Source organism: Kogia breviceps, chromosome 2 (assembly GCF_026419965.1).
Source record: "Kogia breviceps isolate mKogBre1 chromosome 2, mKogBre1 haplotype 1, whole genome shotgun sequence".
In the NCBI taxonomy this organism is placed as follows: Eukaryota; Metazoa; Chordata; class Mammalia; order Artiodactyla; family Physeteridae; genus Kogia; species Kogia breviceps.
The window spans coordinates 66,440,205-66,461,565 of record NC_081311.1 but is presented as its reverse complement, the minus strand read 5'-3'; the positions used below and the strand labels follow the sequence as shown (position 1 = coordinate 66,461,565).

Here is a 21,361-nt window from a genome sequence, read left to right as displayed (position 1 = left end):
CAAAGTCGTAGGTGGGGCAGTTTTAGGGCTGAAATTATCTTAGTAATCATCTATCTATCCACTCATATTTTCTAGATGTGAAGACTGGGACCCAGTGGAAGTGCTAGCTATGTCGGAAACTTCCTTCCCAGTCGATCCACATTAAAGACGTTGGAAAAGTCCTCTACTTTAGAAAACGTTGTATAGAATGTTTGCTATACAACATTTCTAATTCAAGTGGGGACTATTTCTAACACAAGTTTTACAAGCAATTTGGGCCCCCAAACACATATTTCATCACAGAATTCACGGCCTATATAGGAAGGTGTGGCAGTCAAAACATTTAATAATCAGCATAGCACAGGCATAGAACGTTTAATAATCAGCATAGCACACAGCACTGACAATGAGTACTGACACAAGCCATAAACAACTGATAGAGTCACACTGATGGGTACCAGCAGTGTATCACTCTAGTACAAGGATCTGATCAACCACATTTTCCCCTTCCTTCCAGTGTTTCCTGGCCTTGCGAGTACTGTCACTTTACTGGGGTTAGGAATTCTTCCATTCAGGCTTTCTCTTATACCGTGGCTGTATTATTGATGTCCATAAGACAGTAAACTCCACTACCTGTCTTCTAGGAATCGCCCAGCACTTCATAGCTCCTTCAGCAATATGCCCCCCTGCCCTCCAAATCATGGGGCATTTCCATGTTTCCAGTTTGCAAGCAGAAGGAAATTACAGTTTTATCATCTCCTCTTGCCTCTACTGGGACATGGACAAATTCACTATCCCTACTTAATTATTCTGGATTTCTCTATCCCTGTATACCCTACATTCATGTTCTACAGTCATGTTTCATAGGTGAATATGATTTGAAAGGCTGAAGAAGTAACAACCATGAAAAGATGGGAGAGAAACAATGAAGTGGCATGAGAGAAAGCATCTAATACTTTTAAGTTAGAATAGGAAGCAAGTATTTGTAAGGCTAAAACCTGTATTTAACCAGATGTGTGTGTGTGTGTGTGTGTGTGTGTGTGTAGCTCTGAAAAAATACACATTAAGAAAATATATCGATCATATTTTCATAATTCTTTCTAAATAACTTGCTCCTTTTCCAAGCCAATGAGGGATAGTTTATACAATCTGACATACATACCTTCATAGTACTTTGGCCCAACTCTGCTTCATTTGCTATAAGTGGACAGAAGTTTTTATTTGAATCCAATTCCATTATAAATGCAGAATGAGAGCCCTATTCTCCTGGATTTAGAGTAGTTACAGTTCTAGCACACTCACCTCTACAAGTCTGCTGGTGTGCTCACGAAATATCGCAGCATATTCTTTTATTTCCTTTTCCCGGCCATTCTTGGCAGCTTCAATGAGAACCAAAAGTGGGACTGTCGTATCCAGAAAGGAGTCTGACACATGATCTATAATAGCCTTACGGAGCTGAGGAGAGATTAAAAATTCAGGTGTTTTCTTTTTTTTCAAGAAATACTTCTTGTTATTTCCTATTTTTAAAATCTCAGTAATTACAAAAGTTCTTTTATATACATTTTCGTACAGTCTCTAAAATCATAATATTTAAGATTGTATGAATGTAACTTACAAAGTTAAAACAAGCTAAATATCTGAGAAAAAAATCATCGAGCAATAGCTCTCTTGCTCTCAAAAATGACTCTCTTTTTCTTAAATTGTACATAGCCCAGAGGTCAGATTATAAATGATAGTACTGTATTTTTCCCTCAAAGAAATTGCACTATTGTAATGTTTATGCATGTGTACAAACAACATTGTACATCATGTATTTTCATAATTACAAAATTATAAAATGTTTTCTACTTTGTTGGAAGAACTCATGATAAATTTTGATTAGCTAAATTGTAGACTTCATGGTAATTAAACCAAGTTAGATCACTGATTATACCAATTGGTAACAGATTAATAGACCAAGGAGAATAAAAAATGAGTTTGATGTCCAATTTCCTCCATTTGCATTAACTGTTCTTGCCCTCACACCTTAAATTATTAAACAAGTATAACATTCTACTACAATTAGTTCTTTAAATTAGATTATGTGTAAGCTTATAAATGGTAATCAGGCAATTACTCTACTCAGAAGATATTTTCTGAAATTTAAAACTGAGTTGGAAAATTAATGCATTGTATTTATATAATATTGAATCCTTAAAGATCACAATATCTTGAAATGTTGCATTAACAATGTCAGTGATTATGAATGGCTCCAAAGTTTTTGGTCAACTCCCTCAATTTAATAATCTCTGTAATAAAGATATGACTAGCTACCAGACAGGGAATTTGTAATTTGCCTTCTGTGAAAATTATATTTTAGAATATTTTTTAAAACCAGCAGACACTCTAGTTTTGGATTACATTAGAATTAATATATATTTCAAGGGGTTAAATGATGTAGCTACATGAAAAAAAAAGCACTATCTCTCTCTTCCTATAACAATTGTAGGATAATAAATCCATAATAATTATAGATTTGGGGGAGAAAAATACCTTTGTCTAAGATAGTGGAGCTTTCTCGGAAGAACTGTGAAATGTTTATGGCTATCAACAATTTCACAAAGGCAGCAGGAAGATCCCCAAGGAAAGATTCTGCTTAGCATGCAGAACAGCAAATCACTAATGGCAACTAATTAACATTTACTGAGCACTTACTTGGACAGGGTGTACAGTGCTAAGTGTTTACAAGGCAAGGGGAAGACCTTGAGTGAATGAACTGTTTGATGTCCATAAACAGTGGACCAGGGAAGTCAGGCAAGAGATCATAAGTTAGGAGGTGAGCTGGAAAATGCAAGTTGTGTTAGTTCCACATACATAAGAGAAAAATAGAAGAAATCTCTCAGAAGGGGAGCTGTTGCCAATGACCATCCCTCCCCTTTATCCTTTTTCTTCCTTCATTTGTAACCAGGACATATAGAAGGGGGGCTAAGAGGAGATTTACACTAGAGATATGTGGCTGAAAGCCAGCATACATATGGAGGTAATTCAAGCCAAGGAGGTGAAGAGAATCATATAGAGGGAGATGCACAGTGAGATGTCCAAGAATAAAATCTTAAAAAATATTACCACTTATGGTAGTCATGCAGATGGAGAGTAGGACCTACAAAGAGGCTGACATGATGGCCAAGAAACAAAGAGAGGAAATGACCCAACAGCTGAAAGGGAAACTTTCAAATAAACCTCTGTATCAATGCTCTTCAAAGGAACTTATCCTACCAAACACAATCATAACACCCACATTATGGATGCGTTGAATCTTCTTTTCTGTGTATTTGATTTAATTCAATTCAACAAGTATTTCTGAACACCATTTCCTTACATTTCTACCAAGAGCTAGGTATTGTGAAAAATGTCAAGTTGGAAACACATGATACCTTATAATCTAGTGGAGGAGTGTCATTAAATATTGTAATAAAGAAAAACAAGGAGACTGACAGCAAAGAAATTTCAAGACGATAGAAGGGTTCAGAGTCTTATTTTAAAGATAAGTCAAATTGAAAGAACCAAGACTTCTCTATTGGATTTGACCACTAGGAGGTTATTAAAAAGTTTTGGAGGAAAAGTGGGAGCAGGAGTCCTATTGCTATGGTTTGAAGAGTGAATGGAAGATGAACAGGTGGAGACAGAATAAACTCCTGTTTCTAGTAATTTGATTGTCACATGAAGAAGTAAGACTTGGTATTAACTACATTGAGATACAGGTTTAAAGAGGGATTGTTTCTCATGTAAAAGACTTCGACGTATGTTCCCATCTAAAACTAAACTCAGAAAGTCAGATTGTCCTCTTATGCTTAAAAAAATATGTTTTGACTTATCACCATATAAAAATGATAGAGATAGAAATAACCACTGCCTTAGATTGTGCCAATTTTTGTAAATACTTGAATAATTACAGCAATCTTCTTCAAGCACTGAATACATTTTCTCTGGTCCATGCATCTCCCCTCAGTGGTGCCACCTTGCCTTCCCTTCATTTTAATGGCATTTACTCCCCTGTTTGTTTTTTTTTTTTTTATTTCTTCAAGGCTTTCAACTATATTTTCCCTGCTATTCATTCAAGCCATCATCCCATATACAAATGTTAAAGTACATTGCAGAACTGAGGCTTGAGGTATAGCTGATTTACTATTAGTTAAAGAATAAATAAACTCTTCGACTAAATTATTTTTTAAAAACTAAACCAAATTAGGAACACGTTTTTTGCTTTTTTCTAAGGCATGTTGCTAACTATATAACACAGTAACTGAGAAAAGGGTACCACGAAGGTATGATATTATATTCAGTAGGACAAGACAGAAGGACTGGAAAATGTGCTTTCAAATAAGATCTATGCCAATGTTTTCATAATTCTGTTGGAAAATGGGCTGAAATTACCTGATAGAAGACACTGTCAAATATAATAAGCAAAATGAATCTTCTGTAGTTGCATATTCATTCAATTTAACAAATGCATTTTGAGCTTTCTATCTAAGGGCAAAGTAACACTCTAGGCAACTTGGGGAATGCCAGTAAGACAAAGACAGGATAACTATTATGGAGGGAGAGATATACAAAGAGTTTGATGAGTATCTTAAAAGAAGTGCAAGCAAATAAGAAACAACGGACTGATTCTCATAGTTAAGAAGTCTTCTGTAAGGATGAGACATATGTATTCCATTTTAAAAAATGATTAGGATGTTAAGAGAGCTGGGAGATGGCAAGCATCACATTCTAGGAATAGAGACTATCATAAGCAAATAAAACAGACGGATGCTCCAGAATCAGAAGTATCTAGCGTGACTGGAATGTGGTGGTAGAGAAAAGATTGAAATACAGTCTCATTAGGCACAATGGAAATAGTGAAAGGTATTTCAGGTAAAAGAACAAAATTCAGACAAAAAGATTAAAAGATGACAGAAGGAAATGGCCAGAAATTGGTTACTTGTGTTAGACATGAGTGATATGCTTAAGAGATAGCAAACAATCAGCAGGCAGGGAAATATCTTCCCCTTTGAAAGCATCTTTAACCCATGCAAACAACAAATAGCACAATTAATGCAACCAACCCACAGTTTTCTCACAAGATTCTCTCTCTTACTGATTCCTGATGATTTACCATTACATTCATAGCTATGATTATAGGCTACATTAGAGGCCTTTGGTACCTTACATCTCATCCACGGGACCAGTCTCTGATTTCAACTTTTGCTGGGGGGGGGGGGACAGTTCCATGTCCTCCAAAGACATCCCACCTCGAGTGCATTCCATGCTTCTTTTTGTTATTCTTTCTCAGGGCCTGCTCCAAGTCTCTATGAGATTCTCAGCTCAAGCACAAACAGCCTCAAAGTTCTAGAGAGTCAATACTACTGGGAGCAACCCTCAACCAATGGGTACGGGAGCTACTGGATAAAATTCCCAGCTTCCACCTATTGGTCAGACAATTCTGGGAGGCATTCTGTCTCTTCTCAGAGGTCCTTAAACAACTGTTGCCTATACTGATGACCTCAATAGCATATCCTTGCCTCCTTCCCTGCCTGTTCTCTTATGCTTGATATTCTTTTACACTTGCTTCTTGGAAGTGCCTCTCAAATAAATGACCTGAATAAAGGCCCCAATCTCAGGATCTGCTTTCAGGAGAATCCAATATAGACACATTTATCTGGTGTTAGTGTTGTTTGTTCGCGTAGCAAGTAATAGACTCTGATGTCTTATATAAACTACCCGTTGGTGATCACACTTTGCCACTTCTGCTTTGCACACCACTGGGTTTAATTCTGCTATCTCCTGTATTATGGCTGACCATGAAAGAGGAAATATTATGAGATCAGACCATAAATGAACATAGGGACAAAATATGGAAGACCCTGAATGTCATGCTAAGTAATTTCCTTTATATGTTCTGACATATTCATATGGGAATTTTTCCATTTAAGTTGTACATTATCACTGATTTAAGTGGTTTGGGATCTCAGATAAAATATTTCTCTACAATGGAATTCCAAAAGTGACAGCTGTATGTGCAAACTGTAAGAAAGACCTGCCCACCCTCTAACCCCCACCAAATAAGGGAATAGAAAGAATGAAACTGTGTGTGAAAGAGGAATGGAAAGAAGAGAAAGTGTTTTAGAAAAGAATCATCCTCAGGGAAGTATAAAACATATGTGTGTATATTAATGCCATTTTAATTTTAAGTCAAAGAGCAAAATATGACTTTCAAAACTCAATTAACTAATAGGAAATAAATCACCTAATAATTAATTCAGCATATACCTACTGTGTCAACGTAATGAGATGTGTATCTTATGGATACTTAATATTATTTGATGACAAGAATGAGGAAGAGGAAGTACAAGAGCCTAAACAGATTTTTATGAGTGTGGCACCAGCACTACCAACATGGAAAAGAGATGAGTATAGCAATTCAGCAACTCAACAGCTAAAGAATCAATCAAATTGTTGTATTTTCTTGTTTGTTTTCACCAGAATCCTATTTTATTTGACTTACCTTAAGTCTTTAGTATGGCATGTATGAAATAGACAATTATTTCTCAATATATATAAAAATTTTAACCTGCCTTTAGTGAAATCAAATATCTGTTTCACTCTGCATAATTCAGTAGGAATGGAATATATATGATGGTTTTAATTCTGTAATTAAGTAAAGGAGGTTTAAAATCTTCCTTATTAAGAATTTTAGTATGTGTGCAGTTCTCAAATAAATAATGAGAAAGATTAAAGGAACAAGAAAATTGAAATTCTAAAAGCATGTAAAATAAATAATAAGGAAGAAAAATATTTATAATAGTAAAATCAGCGTATTACGCACTAGAAGTTCTGAAGGTGAATAGGTCATTATCCCTGGCCCCTGGCATAGTGGTTACAAATTTGGACTGGGTTTAGATGGATGGACCTGTGCTGAAACTTTGGCTCTACCAGTTACCTGGGTGATGTTCAGTAAATTGACTCACCTGAGAGATTGAGATAGTCATACTATGGCATTATTTCTTGCTCCAGGGATAAAAATCAATAATGTAAGGACTACAGTGGGTAGAAAGCATTTGCTAAATCAGAGATGTTGTCATAACTATCATTTTAAGGATTTAAAATCCAGTGTGAAGAAAAATCCACTAGAAAAGAAAAAGACAAGCAGAATATGATTACTGCTATAATAAAAATACCAATGCTATAACTGCTCCAAGAAGAAAAAGAATAATTTCAGCTGATGAAAATGGCAAAGGTTTCATAGGAGAAATAGCATTTATGTTAGTCTTGAACTTCCTCAGTCACTTAGGGGTTGGGTAGGGAGAGTAAGGGGAACAGGAAAGGCACCACATTGACCAAGCCATATATACAAAGATGCACATGTATCTGGAGGTGAGGATGGAAGTGGTGGGAAATTTGGTGAATAGCAAGTAGACTCTAGCCAGAGAACAGGTTAGTGTACTGGTGTGAAGCAGGAAGAACTGAGGAAGAAAGTGAAAGCAGAAGGAACGTTAAGAATTGTGAGGATTGACAGGAGACCTTCAAGATGGCAGAGGAATAAGATGTGGAGATCACCTTCCTCCCCACAAATACATCAAAAATACATCTACATGTGGAACAACTCCTACAGAACACCTACTGAACACTGGCAGAAAACCTCAGACTTCCCAAAAGGAAAGAAGCTCCCCACGTACCTGGGTAGGGCAAAAGAAAAAAGAAACAACAGAGACAAAAGAATAGGGACGGGACCTGCACCAGTGGGAGGGAGCTGTGAAGGAGGAAAGGTTTCCACACACTAGGAAGCTCCTTCGCGGGCGGAGACTGCGGGTGGCGGAGGGGGAAGCTTCACAGGCACGGAGGCGAGCACAGCAACAGGGGTGCAGAGGGCAAAGCGGAGAGATTCCTGCACAGAGGAGTGGTGCCAACCAGCACTCACCAGCCCGAGAGGCTTGTCTGCTCACCCGCCGGGGCGGGCGGGGGCTGGGAGCTGAGGCTCGGGCTTCGGTCGGATCCCAGGGAGGGGACTGGGGTTGCCTTCATGAACACCACCTAAAGGGGGCTAGTGTGCCACGGCTAGCTGGGAGGGAGTCTGGGAAAAAGTCTGGAACTGCCTAAGAGTCAAGAGACCATGTTTCGGGGTGTGTGAGGAGAGGGAATTCAGAGCACTGCCTAAATGAACTCCAGAGATGGGCACGAGCCGCGGCTGTCAGTGCAGACCCCAGAGACAGGCATGAAATGCTAAGGCTGCTGCTACAGCCACCAAGAAGGCTGTGTGCAAGCACAGGTCACGATCCACATCTCCCCTCCCAGGAGCCTGTGCAGCCCACCACTGCCAGGGTCCCATGATCCAGGGACAACTTCCCCAGGAGAACACACAGCATGCCTCAGGCTGTTGCAATGTCATGCTGGCCTCTGCCGCCACAGGCTCGCCCTGCACTCTGTACCCCTCCCTCCCCCCAGCCTGAGTGAGCCAGAGCCCCCTAATCAGCTGCTCCTTTAACCCTGTCCTGTCTAGATGGGAACACATGCCCTCAGGTGACCTACATGCAGAGGCAGGGCCAAACTAAAGCTGAACCCCAGGAGCTGTGTGAACAAAGAAGAGAAAGGGAAATTTCTCCCAGCATCCCCAGGAGCAGCGGAATAAATCTCCACAATCAACTTGATGTACCCTGCATCTGTGGAATACATGAATAGACAATGAATCATCACAAAATTGAGGTGATGGACTTTGGGAGTAACTGTAGACTTCGGATATGCTTTCTGCATCTAATTTGTTTCTGGTTTTATGTTTATCTTAGTTTAGTATTTAGAGTTTATTATCATTGGTAGATTTGTTTATTTATTTGGTTGCTCTCTACCTTTTTTTTAAATATATAGATATACTTTTTTCCTTCTTCTCTTTTTCTGAGTGTGTATATGTATGCTTCTCTGTGTGAGTTTGTCTGTATAGCTTTCCTTTCACCAGTTGACCAAGGGTTCTGTCTTTGTTTTTTCTTTTTTTTAAGTAGTTTTTAGCATTTGTTATCATTGGTGGATTTTTTTTTGTTATGTTGCTCTTTTCTTTCTTTTTAAAATTTTTTTAATTTTTTTATTTTTAATATTTTTATATTTTATTTTAATAACTTTATTTTATTTTATCTATTTCATCCTTTCTTTCCTTTTTTCTCCCATTTTTTTCTGAGCTGTGTGGCTGACAGGGTTCTGGTGCTCTGGCTGGGTGTCGGGTCTGTGCCTCAGAGGTGGGATAGCCAAGTTCAGTACATTGGCCCACCAGAGACCTCCTGGCTCCACTCAATATCAAACGGCGAAAGATCTCCTACAGATCTCCATCTCAATGCTAAGACCCATCTCCACTCAACGACTAGCTAGCTACAGTGCTGGACACCTAGGCCAAACAACTAACAAGACAGGAACACAACCCCACTCATTACCAGAGAGGCTGCCTAAAATCATAATAAGGTCATAAACCCCAAAACACGCCACTGGACACAGTCCTTCCCACCAGAAAGACAAGCTCCAGCTTCATCAACCAGAACACAGGCACCTGTCCTCTCCACCAGGAAGCCTACACAACCCACTAAACCAACCTTAGCCATTGGGGGCAGACACCAAAAACAATGGGAACTATGAACCTGCAGCCTGCAAAAAGGAGACCCCAAACACAGTAAGTTAAGCGAAATGAGGAGACAGAGAAACACACAGAAGATGAAGGAGCAAGGTAAAAATGCACCAGATGAAACAAATGAAGAAGAAATAGGCAGTCTACCTGAAAAAGAATTCAGAGTAATGATAGTAGAGATGATTCAAAATCTTGCAAATAGAATGGAGAAAATACAAGAAACGTTTAACAAAGACCTAGAAGAACTAAAGAGCAAACAAACAATGATGAACAACACAATAAATGAAATTAAAAATTCTCTAGAAGGAATCAATAGCAGAATAAAGAAGATAGAAGAACGGATAAGTGACCTGGGAGATAAAATAATGGAAATAACTACTGCAGAGCAGAATAAAGAAAAAAGAATGCAAAGAATTGAGGACATTCTCAGAGACCTCTGGGACAACATTAAATGCACCAACATTCGAATTATAGGGGTCCCAGGAGAAGAACAGAAAAAGAAAGGTACTGAGAAAATATTTGAAGAGATTATAGTTGAAAACTTCCTTAATATGCGAAAGGAGATAGTCAATCAAGTCCATGAAGCACAGAGAGTCCCATACAGGATAAATCCAAGGAGAAAAACGCCAGGACACATATTAATCAAACTGTCAAAAATTAAAAACAAAGAAAAATATTAAAAACACTAAGGGAGGGCTTCCCTGGTGGCGCAGTGGTTGAGAATCCGCCTACAGATGCAGGGAACACGGGTTCGTGCCCCGGTCCGGGAAGATCCCACGTGCCGCGGAGCGGCTGCGCCTGAGTGTCCGGAGCCTGTGCTCCATAACGGGAGAGGTCACAGCAGGGAGAGGCCCATGTACCACCCCCAAAAAAAAAAAAAAAAAGCAGCAAGGGAAAAACAACAAATAACACACAAGGGAATCCCCATAAGATTAACAGCCTATCTTTCAGCAAAAAAATCTGCAAGCCAGAAGGGAGAGGCAGGACATATGTAAAGTGATGAAAGGAAAAAGCCTACAACCAAGATTGCTCTATGCATAAAGGATCTCATTCAGATTTTTTTTTTTTTTTTTTTTTTTTTTTTTGCGGTACGCGGGCCTCTCACTGTTGTGGCCTCTTCCATTGCGGAGCACAGGCTCCAGACGCGCAGGCTCAGCGGCCATGGCTCACGGGCCCAGCGTCTCCGCGGCATGTGGGATCTTCCCAGACCGGGGCACGAACCCATGTCCCCTGCATCGGCAGGCGGACTCTCAACCACTGCGCCACCAGGGAAGCCCTCTCATTCAGATTTGATGGAGAAATTAAAACCTTTACAGACAAGCAAAAGCTAAGATAAATCAGCACCACCAAACCAGCTTTACAACAAATGCTAAAGGAACTTCTCTAGGCAGGAAACACAAGAGAAGGAAAAGATCTACAAAAACAAACCCAAAACAATTAAGAAAATGTTAATAGGAACATACATATCGATAATTACCTTAAATGTAAATGGATTAAATGCTCCAGTCAAAAGACACAGACTGGCTGAATGGATATGAAAACAAGACCCATATATATGCTGTCTGCAAGAGACCCACTTCAGACCTAGGGACACACACTGACTGAAAGTGGGGGTATGGAAATAGTTATTCCATGCAAATGGAAATCAAAAGAAAGCTGAAGTTGCACTTCTGATATCAGACAAAATAGACTTTAAAATAAAGACTACTACAAGAGACAAAGAAGGACACTACATAATGATCAAGGGATCAATTCGAGAAGAAGATATAACAATTGTAAATATTTATGCACCAACATAGGAGCACCTCAATACATAAAGCAAATGCTAATAGCCATAAAAGGGGAAATTGTCAGTAATACAATCATAGTAGGGGACATGTAACACCCCACTTTCACCAAAGGACAGATCATCCAAAATGAAAATAAATAAGGAAACATAAGCTTTAAATGATACATTAAACAAGATGGACTTAACTGATATTTATAGGATATTCCATCAAAAAACAACAAAATACACTGTCTTTTCAAGTGCTCATGGAACATTCTCCTGGATAGATCATACCTTGGGCCACAAATCAAGCCTTGGTAAATTTAAGAAAACGGAAGTCATATCAAGTTTCTTTTCCAAACACAACACTATGAGATTAGATATCAATTACAGGAAAAATTCTGTAAAAAATACAAACACATGGAGGCTAAACAATACACTACTAAATAACCAAGAGATCACTGAAGAAATCAAAGAGGAAATCAAAATATACCTAGAAACAAATGAAAATGAAAACACGATGACCCAAAACCTATGGGATGCAGCAAAAGCAGTTCTAAGAGGGAAGTTTATAGCTATACAATCTTACCTCAAGAAACATCTCAAATAAACAACCTAACTTTACACCTAAAGCTATTATTACAGGAAGAAGAACAGAAAAACCCCAAAGTGAGCAAAAAGAAAGAAATAATAAAGATCAGATCAGAAATAAATGAAAAAGAAATGAAGGAAACGATAGCAAAGATCAATAAAACTAAAAGCTGATTCTTGGAGAAGATAAACAAAATTGATAAACCTTTACCCAGACTCATCAAGAAAAAAAGGGAGAAGACTCAAATGAATAGAATTAGAAATGAAAAAGGAGAAGCAATAACTGACACTGCAGAAATACAAAGGATCATGAGAGATTACTACAAGCAACTATATGCCAATGGACAACCTGGAAGAAATGGACAAATTTTTAGAAAAGCACGACCTTCCGAGACTAAACGAGGAAGAAACAGAAAATATAAACAGACCAATCACAAGCACTGAAATTGAGACTGTGATGAAAAATCTTCCAACAAACAAAAGCCCAGGACCAGAAGGCTTCACAGGCTTATTCTATCAAACATTTAGAGAAGAGCTAAAACCTATCCTTCTCAAACTCTTCCAAAAGATAGCAGAGGGAGGAACACTCCCAAACTCATTCTACAAGGCCACAATCACCCTGATACCAAAACCAGACAAAGATGTCACAAAGAAAGAAAACTATAGACCAATATCACTGATGAACATACATGCAAAAATACTCAACAAAATACTAGCAAATAGAATCTAACAGCACATTAAAAAGGATCATTCACCATGACCAATTAGGGTTTATCCCAGGAATGTAAGGATTCTTTAGGCAAATCAATAAATGTGATAAACCATATTAACAAATTGAAGGAGAAAAACCATATGATCATCTCAAAAGATGCAGAAAAAGCTTTTGACAAAATTCTACACCCATTTATGACAAAAACCCTCCAGAAAGTAGGCATAGAGTGAACTTACCTCAACATAATAAAGGCCATATATGACAAACCCACAGCCAACATCATTCTCAATGGTGAAAAACTGAAAACATTAAGATCAGGAACAAGACAAGGTTGCCCACTCTCACCACTATTATTCAACATAGTTTTGGAAGTTTTAGTGACAGCAATCAGAGAAGAAAACGAAATGAAAGGAATCCAAATTGGAAAAGGAGAAGTAAAGCTGTCACTGTTTGCTGATGACATGATACTATACAGAGTGAATCCTAAAGATGCTACCAGAAAACTACTAGAGCTAATCAATGAATTTGGTAAAGTAACAGGATACAAAATTAATGCACTGAAATCTCTTGCATTCCTATACACTAATGATGAAAAATCTGAAAGTGAAATTAAGGAAACACTCCCATTTACCTTTGCAACAAAAAGAATACAATATCTAGGAATAAACCTACCTATGGAGACAAAAGACCTGTATGCAGAAAACTATAAGACACTGATGAAAGAAATGAAAGATGATACAAACAGATGGAGAGCTATACCATGCTCTTGTATTGGAAGAATCAACATTGTAAAAATGGCTATGCTACCCAAAGCAATCTACAGATTCAATGCAATCCCTATCAAACTACCAATGGCATTTTTCACAGAACTAGGACAAAAAATTTCACAATTTGTATTGAAACACAAAAGGTCCCAAACAGCCAAAGCAATCTTGAGAAAGAAATGTGGAGTTGGAGGAATCAGGCTCCCTAACTTCAGACTATGCTACAAAGCTACAGTAATCAACACAGTATGGTACTGGCACAAAAAGAGAAATATAGATCAATGGAACAGGATAGGAAGTCCAGAGATAAACTCATGCACATATGGCCACCTTATTTTTGATAAAGGAGGCAAGACTATAGAATGGAGAAAAGACAGCCTTTTCAATAGTGGTGCTAGGAAAACTGGACAGCTACATGTGAAAGGATGAAATTAGAACACTCCCTAACACCATTCACAAAAGTAAACTCAAAATAGATTAAAGACATAATTGTAAGGCCAGACACTATCAAATTCTTAGAGAAAAACATAGGCAAAACACTCTACGACATAAATCACAGCAAGATCCTTTTTGACCCATCTCCTAGAGAAACGGAAATAAAAACAAAAATAAACAAATGGGACCTAATGAAACTTAAAAGCTTTTGCACAGCAACGGAAACCATAAACAAGATGAAAAGACAGCTCTCAGAATGGGAGAAAATATTTGCAAATGAAGCAAATGACAAAGGATTAATCTCCAAAATTTACAAGCAGCTCATGCAGCTCAATATTAAAAAAAACAAATAACCCAATCCAAAAATGGGCAGAAAACCTAAATAGACATTTCTCCAAAGAAGATATACAGATTGCCAACAAACATATGAAAGGATGCTCAGCATCACTAATCATTAGAGAAATGCAAATCAAAACAACAATGAGGTATTACCTCACACCAGTCAGAATATCCATCATAAAAAATCTACACACAATAAATGCTGGAGAGGATGTGGAGAAAAAGGAATCCTCTTGCTCTGTTGGTGGAAATGTAAATTGATACAGCCACTATGGAGAACAGTATGGAGGTTCCTTACAAAACTACAAATAGAACTACCATATGACCCAGCAATTCCACTACTGGGCATATACCCTGAGAAAACCATAATTCAAAAACAGTCATGTACTGCAATGCTAACTGCAGCTGTATTTACAATAGCCAGGACATGGAAGCAACCTAAGTGTCCATCAACAGATGAATGGATAAAGAAGTTGTGGCACATATATACAATGGAATATAACTCAGCCATAAAAAGAAATGAAATTGAGTTATTTGTAGTGAGGTGGATGGACCTAGAACCTGTCATACAGAGTGAAGTAAGTAAGTCAGAAAGAGAAAAACAAATACCATATGCTAACACATATATATGGAATCTAAAAAAAAAAAAAAAAAAAAAAAAAAAAAAAAAAAAAATGGTTCTGAAGAACCTAGGGGCAGGACAGGAATAAAGACTCAGATGTAGAGAATGGACTTGAGGACACGGGGAGGGGGAAGGGTAAGCTGGGACGAACTGAGAGAGTGGCATGGACTTATATATACTACCAAATGTAAAATAGATAGCTAGTGGGAAGCAGCCACATAGAACAGGGCGATCAGCTCTGTGCTTTGTGATCACCTAGAGGGGTGGGACAGGGAGGGTGGGAGGGAAAAGCAAGAGGGAGGAGATATGGGGATATATGTATATGTGTAACTGATTCACTTTGTTATAAAGCAGAAACTAAGACACCATTGTAAAGCAATTATACTCCAATAAAGATGTATTAAAAATTAAATTAAAAAATAAATAAAGTTTATAGCAAAACTAAAAAAAAATATATGAGGATTAAGTTGGTGCCAAATTATAGAAATTATGAAACACAATGCCAAGGATTTTTGTCTTTGCTCTCTATGCAACAGGCAATGAAGTCACAGAGCAAGAAAAGACAAATTGTTTATTTGAAACAATAAAACAGTAAATCGCCCGTAGGACATTCATGTTATTACCCCAAAATGTATAATTTGCTTCTTCTCAGCTATGTTTAAGAAATCTATCTAATTCCTCACAGATGAAGTCCATTGATTCTCTGAGCTGAAATGTTTCTGTGCTGCCAATGGACAGGCCATGGGTAAGCAAAGGAATTAAGATGAATGAGCAGGGAGACAGGCTTTGTTTGCTTGTTTTTTTCCTACTAAAAACAAACAAACAAACACAGATCTAGAACAAGAAAAGAACATTAAATATTCCAACAAAAAACACTGTAGGAATAGGGACTTTCTCCCTCCTCTGTGAAAAGTACAGTATATAGAGGATGCTTAAAACAAACTGCTTAATAAATTTTGCAAGAAGAGTTGGAGATGACTCATGTTGTTTAAACTGGTTTGTATTATTGCCACAAGCATAAACATCAGGATGGAAAATGAAGCTCTTGGGAAGGCAAGTGAGGATACTGAGAACAAATCATAGCAACTACCTCAACTCACACTGAAGACCATGGATGTGTCTAAAGACAGCTCCTAACAATTCCATCTTCCTATATATACACATGCCAATTTTCCCATAAGAGATAGTGCTTTTACTTCCTCCTGTTGACCTGGAGCAGGGTTTCTCGTATTCTGATCTATAGAATGCAGAGGCAAAAGCATCTTAGTGACTCTGGAGCTCAGGCATTAAGAAAGCCTGTCAACTTCCAACTCTCCTTTCTTGGAGCCTTGAACCAACATGTAAGAAATCCAGGCTCCTCTGACAGAGAGAAAAGCCACATGAATGGGGGCCTTAGGGGATTAGACACCATGTGGAGAGAGAGAAAAAGAACTGAGGCCTCAAATACCAAGCCCTGAACCCAGACACCACTTGAACTACCACTACCTGCAAGACCACAAGTAAAAATACTGCAGAAATGGACCCCCTAACAGCCCCACCCGCACCCCAGCCAACCCATGGAATCATGAAACAGTAAAATGGTTGCTATTGTTTATAGTGGCTTGTTAAGCAGCAGTACTTAACCAAAAAAATGAAGATGTGACCTGTGAAACCACAGGGAATTCTCATAACTCTGGAACACAGAAGTTCTCTAGGAGCTAGAAACATCCTCTTACTACGAAGAAAAGTATTAGTAACCCTCTTGCTGTTTCTCTGTCTCACTGATGATGTGAGGTGGAAATGAGAGTAGGATTGCAAGATGAAATACAAGATTCTTGGTTAAATTTGAATTTCAGATCAACGCAACTATTTTTTATACATAATTATGTTCCCATGCAATATTTGTTTGCTGTTAATCTGAAATTCAAATTTAACTGGTCATCCTATACTTTGATTTGCTAAATCTGGTAATCCTACACACAAAGGATTGCTTTATTTTAACTTTTTTTAAAAGAAAAATAATGATTCCAAAAGCTTTGGAGGTATAAATGTACATCAGGTCTTTGTGCATAACTTTGTTGAAGGGAATCTAGAGGGATGAGACCAGAATGAAAGACACAGTTGTTAATAGCTCATAGTAACAACTTTCCCAAGTCCTGGGAGGAGCAGATGGGGTAGAAATACTGAAGAAGGTAGAGAATGAAAGTCATACAACTAACAGGGAGGACAGTCCTGAGGGTGAGAGTTCTTGAAGTGGGTGTAAGTTATGACTGGATGTAGATTCAGTCCCCTTCCTCCTTTAGGTGGGTCACCTCACTACACTGACCTGCTTTTTCATCCGCATCATAAGACAGGTTGTGCTACGTTCCTTCCAACTCTTACATTCCATGATTTTAAAGCGCTGACAGTAGAAATAGAATTCCCATTAAGGCCATAAAGTTGAGAAATTGGAATTTTCCCAGCCTTCAAATTTGTGCTTTTACACAGCTAATATTACCTGGCTGGGGATCCCTATTTATTCCACTTCCAAATCTACTTCTGAATTAAAAGATTGCTCAGGCCATTTTACTAAATCTTCCCATTAAACTACAATAATCTATTGCATTAATAGTCTATGGTTGAAAAGTTTTTGCCCCACTTTTATGTGTTAATAGTGACCAAGTTAAAGCTGTACATGAAAAAGAACTCCGGTTATTAAATAGTAGAAAGGAATGGAAAGCAAAGATCTTTGAAAATAGCTAAATCTTCAAATTTCTGGAGGAAAAAATTTGAACTTGTGGCATAACACTAGACTTCTAAATTATTTAATGAAATCCTTTCTAATCCTATGTTCCTGATGACCTAAGGTTAAAAGTAGCCTTAACTTAAACAGAAACTAATTTTTGAAGCATCCTGCAAAGAGTTAGAAGGGGAAATTGGTAGGGTCTCTGAATTGCTAGCTGTTTGCTTTAAGCATTTGGATAATAAACACAGTTTTTAATGTAATAGAATCAATTTACCAACATTCTCTAAAAATTTACTATGTACCAGGCACTCAGAGGCATTTCAGCCCTATCGTGTATTATTAGTTCCATTTTATAGGTTCAGAGAGGCTCAGAAAGTTGAAATCTGTTCCTGAGATTACACAGATGATGATGGCAGGGCCAGCATTTGAATGTAACTCTGCCTAATATTAAGTCACTTTCTTCTATTTTACGTTTGCCACAAAAACAGTTGAGGTATGTAAATGTGGAAAGTATATATTTATTGTTCTTGTTTTGTGTTCTAAATAAATTTTAAAAGAAGAAGAAAAGGTTCCTTTTGCACGGTGTTTGTCTCCATGTTTCTCTGCTCACTCACCTGTCTGCGAAGGTCTCTTGTCTTCTTGCACATGTTTTCTATTGCAATATTCAAGGTATTACTCCTTTCCTTTTTTCCAGTCTGCAAGGGAGAAAAAAAAAGTGACATAAGCAATGGTATCAAATTACTCTTTATCACTTAGCAATCTGCTTTCTAAATTTCCTGAAAATAACAGCTTGAAAATTCAAGAATAGGTCTCAAAACTGCTATGATATTGCATATGATTCATGAATACTTCACTTAAGAGTAAGTCAAATGCTGATTAAAGTTCACATTATTTTCTTCTTTAAGCTTCTGTAATATTTCTGATATAGTGCTGGGCTGCATTCAGTATGGCAGTAAGCAGAGCATTATCTCCAAGAAACCCTGATCTTCACTCTTTACAAGTCGACTCTTTAACCACTAAGCATGCAATTAGCTTAAAAGCATTAGATGCCCAATTTGTCAACTTCTGTGGGAGTTTCTGAAGTCATTTTCATGGTGTATTGTGTAAGTTATGCAGAGCCATATTGGAGTTTTGCTAACACTAAATAAAATATGCAGTGCAAATTCATACAATTTGCAAAAGTTGACCACAATTTTAGCTGACAATATTCCAAGAACAAATTGTTTCAAGTAAAAACTGGACGCTGTTTTTGGCTCTTTGAGATAATTTGTGCAACACCTTTAAGCAGAACAGTTCTCTCTGTTATATCCTTAACTTAAATCTTTAAGTTATTAATCACACTGAGAGTCACCTTGGTTGGTATTTTCTACATATTACTTTTGTGGGAGACAACTGAATTGAATCTAATCATACTTTTTCAGTGATATCTTATATAAAAGAGATTGAAAAAAATCATTATGTGATTCACCTCTAGGAATATTGCTACCATTTAAAATAATAAACTGAAAGAGCTCTTAGGAGGAGAACTTGAAAATCAGGAAGGCAAGTTTTAAGCAGCTGATACCAGAGGGAGTTTATAGCATGGACTCTATGAAGAGAGACATTGAAACTAAGTATAGATCATTAGGCAGCATGCCATACTCTACTCCCAATGGCTAAACTCACACATAAATCCATACCTTCAAGTGGAAAGACTCCTTTATAAGAAATTCAAGACCATCTATTCTCTATCCTAATCTATGTTTTTAGTCCTATCTTCTGCCACGTCTTCTCAAGTACTGTCTTTAACAGTAACAATATTTCTATACATTTCTAACTCTTCTCCCAAGTTCTTACATATAATGCACCTTTGACTACAGCAAGTGTCTCCCCAAATAACTCCCTATTAAAATCCTACCTGTTTCTCAATGGTTTCCACGCAGAGTTATCCCCAACAACTCTGCTCAAAAGTAAACCCTCACCTCTCCTTTTCCAATAGCATTTTGAAAATTTCCTAAAATGCTCATTTAGTTTCTGTACATGCTCATCACCTTTACGATATTGTTAAAAGCTTGATGTTGGCAAGTATATCTTAATTTTTTTATTCCTGAAAGTAACACATATAGAACTTATTAAATAGTGTTGACTAGTTTATAAGTGAACTTGATTCAAAACACAACATAGTTTTATTAAGAACCTACTAGATTCTGGAAGAGATTTTTGCATCTGCTCAATGCACAGTTAAATCATCTATTAGCTGAGGTTGTTGGTACCCACCTAAACTTCAGTTAGACCTAGTTTTTCTCAGCAGTAACATTAATGATATTTATGATTGGAAAGTCACCATCATTTGAGCCCATTCTGTACACGGCAAGATGTTTGGCATCCAGGGACCCCTGTCTACTAAATTCCAGTAACAATGCCCAGGCACCAAGAGAGACAAAAATTGACCCCATGCATCTCCAGATACCTCCTAAAGGGAAACACAGTAGAGGGCTATTAAGTCCTTTACCACATTTTCTTTTTGAGAGTGCATGTGCAATGTGTGCATGATGGAGACTGTCTAGTGAAGGAAGTGGGGAGAAGAGGAAGGGAGGAATAGGAGAGAGAAATTAAATTCTGAATGTCAGAGTAATAAAGCAATGGTAGCAATTACTCGGATTGCCACCGATACACAACAGGCTGTAAGACAGGTTCTCATTTTACCTAAAGAATCTATCCCATATTCTCCAGTTTAAGGCAGTGGTAGCTCTTGGTTCTCTTTCCACATCACAAAAGCAGAGATAGTCAAAAGGAGGCAGGAGTAGGACAAAGAGACACTTCCCACCCCCAACACACACAAAGCATCAGGAATAATATGAAAGACTTCTGTTGCGTTGGTCGTAAAAACTCAATAGTTTCTGTGATGTGATTCATCAGAACAACAAAAAGATGTCAACCTTCGCTGAGCTAACAGCAATGGCATAGAAAACTTTAATAAAGGATGACAGGGGGTGACAGCATGAAGAGATTAAATAAGGACTATAAAGATGATTTCCTAATTTCTACGCAGAGCTTCACCTTAGTTTAAAAGGTTTCATTGGGTCAAAGACATTTTCTTCTCCAGGTAATAAAAGAAAGTCACTATCATTTCAAGAAGTATACAGTTTTCCCTTTTCTCTTCCCTGCCTCTCCACCTCCCTCCCCCACCTTTCTTTTTTTTTCACCCCCAGATTTTTACTGGGTCCTTGTTCTATTTATCCAGATGTATTTGGCTCAGTCAAGCCATTTTATGCCTTTTTATTACTTTTGCATGGCATAAAAATAAATAAAGCAAGGAGAAATAGCCCCATCCTGCTTAAAAGCCCTCATTCCTTCTGTTTTCAAAGCCTTAATAAATCATTAAGCAATGAGCTAGGACTGAAGGTGAATTCTGTGTGCTGAGGTAAGGGACAAAAAGGGCAGGATATTAAAACATAACCACAGATAACAGTCAGAGCTTGCCTACATTTGCTCAGAAGAGAGGATGCTCCTCAAAGGAAACCTTAACAGAAGCCATCATTAGGTCAGCATAGCCCTGCTAATGGAAAAGGTACCACTTACAGCAAAGGGTGGGGGCAAAAAAACTCAGAAAACATGGTACAGATCAGCACTGTATAGGGAAAGCAATCACATTCTTCGTCAGTAAATCAACTGCCAGGAAAGGCTATATTGAAAAGAACAGTTCTGAGTATAGACTTCATTCAATGAAATCTCATTAAAATTATTATTGAATATTATGAAAACTGTCCCAATGTGATCTAGACTTATAATCTTAACTATGAGTCTTTCCATGAATTCTGCCTCACCATTGCTCCCATATAATGATCA

At 37.7% G+C, this 21,361-nt stretch overlaps 1 protein-coding gene across 4 annotated transcripts in view; it reads right to left on the bottom strand.

Annotated features, from left to right (window-relative positions):
• CTNNA3 (catenin alpha 3) overlaps positions 1 to 21,361 on the bottom strand; it is a 1,725,986-nt gene that overhangs the window by 757,289 nt on the left and 947,336 nt on the right. For 3 of the 4 annotated variants that reach the window (XM_067025523.1, XM_059054939.2, XM_059054940.2), the window contains 2 exons: positions 18,148 to 18,228; positions 1,282 to 1,434 (listed from right to left, as the gene is read on the bottom strand). In XM_067025523.1, the coding sequence (XP_066881624.1) occupies positions 1,282 to 1,434; positions 18,148 to 18,228 (234 nt within the window). Of the gene's footprint in view, positions 1 to 1,281; positions 1,435 to 18,147; positions 18,229 to 18,387; positions 18,450 to 21,361 lie in introns of those variants that run through there. The other variant, XM_067025524.1, reaches the window with a different exon arrangement.